General features: G+C 48.7%; 1 protein-coding gene across 1 annotated transcript; it reads right to left on the bottom strand.

Moving 5' to 3' along the window:
* Positions 1-643: 643 nt before the first annotated feature.
* On the bottom strand, positions 644-1,111 carry LOC26526065. The gene is given in 1 exon segment (XM_015153877.1): positions 644-1,111. A coding segment is annotated over 1 exon segment (468 nt).
* Positions 1,112-6,119: the final 5,008 nt, after the last annotated feature.

The raw sequence follows: 6,119 nt of genomic DNA, 5'->3' as shown, positions 1-6,119 counted from the left end.
GCGATAAGGACGGCCATGGGCCTTGTCCCAGGACGCTTATCGAGTGTTGATTTGCCTTATCGACGTGGCAGGGCAGCGGCTAATCGGCAACAGGACTCATCCCCATCCTCCCTCCCGTTCCGGCGATAAGAAAACAGCATGGGTATCGATTCCGGAGTTTTCCCTTCACTCTGGCGTGGCACTGCCACATTTTTTCCACACACTCGCATGGCACATCCGAGCTGTCTTTACCTTGGCCAAGTGTTACCTTGCCCAAAACGTGAGCGCTGGCAAACTGCTCCAATTATTTGCGAAATTCGCTTCGCTCGATTTTGGATGGCCAAATAAATGTATGTCTCATGAGGGCCCGAAGCGCTGCTGTTGCAACATTCGAGGCATTTCTTGCTAACTCAGTAAACGTGAACGGAGAAGCCAAGAACAGCGAACAACAGCCAAGAACAGGCCCCCAAGAATACCCCCGTATCTTGGCTGTGTGCCCAAGAGCCCCCAGCTAATTAGGTCATCGGTTGGGTTGTGACAATTTCGCGAAACGCATAAGAAACGGACTGCGACAGCAGAAAACTTGGATCAAAAATGGCGATGCACTTTCTCCCACCCTTGCCTTTTGGGAAATAACTCGCTTATATGGCCCAGCGCAGGAAAACTAGTAAGTTTTTGAATAATATATGTGATTCATAAGTCTGACAAGGCGGGTAAGAAACAGGCTGGTCGGGATGCCAGCCAGCCAGCTAGTGGTCAACTGGGCCTGACCTCCGTAGGTTGTCGGTCCGTAGCGGAGAGCATTGCACACCTTAACACTGGTGTCGCTAAAAGACCCCAGCATGACTTCAATTTCCCCATTGTCATCGATATCCCCATTGGGTGGCATTATGATCCTCTGCTGCTCTGGTTGGCCAGCCAGGGATATCTGATGGGGAGCGGGAATGGGATCCGCTGGAACCGCAGCCAAGCCCGGACCCGGGATATTCCTCCGTCCGCCGGAGGAACTTACAATTACCAGGCAGCCGACGAACCACCGTACTGAAAAATTTACTTCCATTGGGCCTAAATTTTAATCCAAAACTTTGACAAGCTGAAAAGGGGTATACGTTTCACATACCGAGATTTACATTGTAAGATGGCGGTTTTTAATTTTCCCAAGTGCTTGGAGTAAAACCTTTAATTTTGGCGATCTGATCGGTTTGCCCTTCACCCCACTAGGATCGCGGAGACCCAGAGCCGATCCTCCCAAGGATCTCAAATGGCGGGCACCTCGAATGGATTTCCTGGATTTCCGTGGTCGCAATGCACTATTTTGGCCCTATTTATTTAATAGATAATACAAATAACAAAACAACTAGTTTTTAGGATATACAGGAGCCAACAAAGACCTGAGCTGTAACATTTTATTTAGACAACGCCATCCAATCAATATTAAACATCATTAGTGCAACTTTATTTCAAACAATTGCCATTGCCATATATCACGTAATTGTAGACATAGTATAGTCGAATTAGAATGGCTGGAATATGTGGTAAGGGTGGCATGAGTGGTGTGAGTGGCTCAAACCCGGGTCGCAATACTATCTAGTTTATTATAATTGTAATTGACTTTGTGCCTCGGCTTTCAATGGCCAGTGCTGCGAAGAAAGATAAAGTGCTCCGACGAGAGGTGCCAAAAGTAACTGGAACTGGGTAACCGACCCATGCTCCCTCACATGCTGGCAACTCAGCCACTTGGCCAGCACACAGAGCCACTTGGCTAAAATGAGCGGCTCAAGGTCATCACGCCACACAAAAAGAAACAAAACGCAGACGGAGACGGAGACGGAGAAAAATGCTGCAAATCTCTCGACGTCTAACTGCAGCCAAAGCCGCACTTGCAGTCGTCTCTCGATGGCCTCGAATCTCGAATCCGCTGCAGCAGCAACAACCCAGCAGCCCCAGCAGCTCCAGCAGCTCCAGCAGCTCCATCAGCCCCCAGCGGGGCAACAACAAAAGCGGGCTTACGAAATCACGAGCCATTTGAATTGAATGAGCCACGCAGATCGTGGGTTTCTCAGGGGGCGGTGGCGAGGAGGGGAGCGGTGGCCAAGCAGGCTCATACACGGAGAAAAACAGCTATGCACTACCATTCAACTTATGCACAATCCAAAGCGAACTTGTGGAACGGTTGTGTCCAACTGGCAGATACTTATGTACAACCCAAAGCGAACTTGTGGATACTAGACCTAGAACAGATACTTTTCGCTCTCTGCATTAGATGGAGTTACAAGCCGCAGAAACAGGCACACACTGACAAAACAAAGCTCGGCGCTTACAAAATTCACACAGTGTTTCAATTGCACTTCACAAGGGAACCTCTGTGTATCGGGGAGCACATCTCTCGATCGTTACAAAATTGTAAGACTTCCCATTCCGCTCCCTTTCCGCCATCCAGTCCCACATACAGATCGATGGAATGCTAGTCGAACGCCGATCAAATAAACCGCAAAACTGCCCATGCCCAAAGCCAGTAAGATCATCAACGGCATCCACATCGTCGGCAGCGGGTAGAGAAGCCCAACTGACACCGAATTCGGGATCTGAACTTTGGATACCCTGCAGATGAGATATGTTAGCTAGCTACGAATCGATTGGATGATCCAAACACCTGCATTTGGGAGTTGATCGAGAAATAGTGAGATGTATTCCATTATAATGCTTCATTGCCAAGTTAGTATTGTCAAGTAAGCTGAGATAGACCGCTCTTCGTCTCAAAGCCCTGGACAGATACACAGCTAGTTAACGACGTCGTCCTAAGCAATGAAACACATAATCACTGCGCAGCAGAGCCCAGTAATGATAATGATACCCTTTGGCGAGGGTATGGAAACTTTGTCGCTTTGTGGGCGGCATCAAAGTTGCCGTTCACTTGCAATTGCGATCCGATGGTGGGCGGCGTGGCGCGGCTCCTCTAGACTTCAGATGGTGGATGTTGATGGCGACTCGGTGGACTGAGTGGTGGCGTGCCTCGGTGGCATTTGGTGTCATTCGAAGTTAATTGCTGGGAACGAGCGACAGAGGCCGCCGTACCTCGCTTTTGGCTCTGGCCCGGATTTGTGTCAACTCTTAAGGTTAACCTCGTAATTATGACTGTTGCTGCTGGTGTCTTCGGTTTTCCTCAGTTCTGTTCTCGATCCGAGTAGTTCCCGTGATCCGAGTAGCAAACAGGCAGGCGGATACTTGTGGAGAGGGTATTTGCGCTCAATAATCCGATACCAAACATACTCAAAGTGACTTTGTATTTCAAATTGGTCAACGCTCATTCAGTAGATGAGCTTTCCATTTGGGCAACAGTAGAGCGACCGTTAGAAGCCGGTCTCATGAAAGCACATACTTGTGTATCGAAAATAGAAATCAAAAGCATTTAGCTGCATAGAGGGCCCGGAAAAAGTCGCCGAACAAAACCTACTCCGTCTTCCTACATTTCCTCGTTCTGTAGCTTTTCCCCACTCCCCTTTTTCCTGCTCGCATAGAGCACCCTTTTCCGAGTCAGCTTTTCTTTATGGTCCCAAGCCCGCTGGCGTTCCTCGTTCGGCGGCTCTGGAGTGTGAGAAAATGAGAAAATCAAGGCAGCACAGATGCATAGATACTCAGATTTAAACAGAGACGGGACGATGTAGCTGCACCGCTCCGTCAGAGGTTCCGTCTGGGTCCGGTTCCCGTTAGAGCTGGAAAAAGGGCAAAGCCAACTCAGATACATTTGTATCTGCGGAGTGAGGATCCCTAGGAAGACGCTAAGCTGGAAATCCGAGTAATGGATTTCGAAACATCGCGAGCTCAGCTTTCGTTTCGATTATGAAACCCAAACCGAAAGAGTGGGCGGAGGGAAAAATATTTCCTTTAATGCTCTGGAGATTTCCCTGGGGAGACTGGCGAAGAATTCAGGTCAAGCGGGCTGAGGAATTTCTGTGGCGAATCTGGAGAATCCCTGGCCGGTAATCTTAAACAATATATACACCAATACGACACTAAACAGGCGAGAAAGGCAGTGCTTAATTATTCAAATGTTATGCGCAATTTAGCTCTTTGTTGTTGTGGTTTATGTTTTTGTTTTTGTCCGTATTATTCAACTGCCATTCGATTTCGTTTCGGGGCGACTCCTTGATGGGCAAGTTGGCCAAGTGGAAAACCAGTTTTAGAATCGGCCAAAACCCAAATAGCAGCCACCATCATCGTATTAGAGAATCCCACGCAGAACGCGTTTCACTCACTCACTCACTCACTTACTCAGCTTTTGGCTAACGAAGCGCACGACTTTGGTCCAATAAAAGCAAAACACACACGTCCACAGAGACGCACACAGGGGCAGAGGAAAACCCCCACGCACAGGCGTCTCTGAAGGTTGGAAAGCCCAGAGAATACACAGGGCGAAACTCTGAGAACCAAGCCCATTCAACAGATCACCCAAGACAGTGCTGCAAAGACGGGAAATCTTGGTACCATGAAGACAGATCGTCAGCTGGCATTGGGTAAGCACCTATGAAAACCCAATATTCAAATGATATTTATTAACCTTTCATCTAATAGTGCAATGCTTTTCACCGTGCCCAATGGTGCCCAGCTTTCAGAAGGAAAGAATCGCCCTCGCCTTGTGGAGAGCGTTTAATTAAAAGCAAATTTCATCTCGATGTCGAATAGTGCCGCTAAGGCAGCACAACAATTAAGCAATTAATTTATTTCAGCTGTGTGGCACTTTGAATAGCGGGAAAAAATCCAAGCCGAGTAGTAAAAGCCGAGTATATCGGATCAAACCTGTTGCATCGCGCGGGTCCCAGAACAGAACTCTGGGCAGTTCCCCTGGAGAGAGTGCTTAGCCAAGCGGGTATACCAGATACAGATACTCGTCCACTGCCCGTGTTTCACAAGCCAATGCAAACTGTCTGGCCACAGTGCGGACTGGGGGGGTGGCCCTAGGCAACCGGGGGATGCAGTTGGATCGCCCTGCTGAATCACTGCAGGTGACTCATGGCGAGAATAAACGTAATTGTCTATGGGTTCTATCGGAATTGGTTTGCAAGCTGTGCAAGTTGTGCAAAGAGAGATCAACGGAGGGTTATGCCAGCAGTCCATAACTTGCTCCAAGGTAGCAGGGGTAACAGGGCGTATCTGTATCTGTAAGGAACTTTTTGAAGTTGCATGTTTAGGTACACACCCCTGAGGGACCAACAGTTGGTACTTGAATAGAGCGATTAAGGCTGTTATTATCAGCGTGTAAAGAGAGATAATGGCTTCCCAGACATGTCTTATCTGTCGCCCAAAGTCTGGTCGCTCAATCCTTTTCCTCTATCAGCGGTGGCAAAGCCAAAGAACTCCCATATCACTGTGCCAGAAATATAATCTTAGGTGCGGGGAGCCGTTCCCGTTCCTAAAAACACGCTTTGATTGACGGTCTTTCCCATGCATGCCTAATGATCCTTCAAATGGCCCCTAATACCGAAGCCAGCCCCCTTTGGGTTCGGATCAGGTAACGCCCCGTCCCGGGGGTTACCCGAAGTGCGACCCGTTTCCTAGACCCGTCAGGCAGTTGACCAGTGGGTTACGTGTGCCATGGTGCACTGCAAAAAAGTTTAGATCACCTAAGAAGCTAATTTAGCGCTTAGTCTACTTTGGCCTGAGGCATTCAAGGTCTGCAACGATTTGTTCCAAACCGCAAAGGAATAGCGAACTCCCAGTTGCATTGCAACCAATTTTCTCAGTGCAGGGCAACCCCAGCAACAATTATTCAACTTAAAGTCGGTGCAGCGGGGAAAACATCGAATCATTTCGGTTTCAGTTAGAAGTGCGCACGAGCGTTCTCGAAGGGGGCGCCGGGGGCGGGGCAGTCGGTGGGAGGTTGAGCGAATAAGAGAGTCGAGCATACGAGGCACGCTTTTCCGATCAAACCAGTTTGTCGTAATAGCTGGCATTTGAAATTAGTTACTGCCGATATATTGCTGCACTTGGAATGCGCCCAGATAGAAATTCCCGCACCACGCCCCTTTCCCCACGCCGGCGATCCGCCCCTCTGAATGGAGAGTTGACTATTTTTAGCGGGCAACAGAACTTCATTAAAATACAATCAATTTGCAAGTGCAGCGCGGAGAAAATAACAAACA

Source organism: Drosophila erecta, unplaced genomic scaffold (genome assembly GCF_003286155.1).
Source record: "Drosophila erecta strain 14021-0224.00,06,07 unplaced genomic scaffold, DereRS2 tig00000000-arrow-pilon, whole genome shotgun sequence".
In the NCBI taxonomy this organism is placed as follows: domain Eukaryota; kingdom Metazoa; phylum Arthropoda; class Insecta; order Diptera; family Drosophilidae; genus Drosophila; species Drosophila erecta.
The sequence above is the reverse complement of the archived record's forward strand: the minus strand, read 5'-3'. Positions and strand labels throughout refer to the sequence as shown.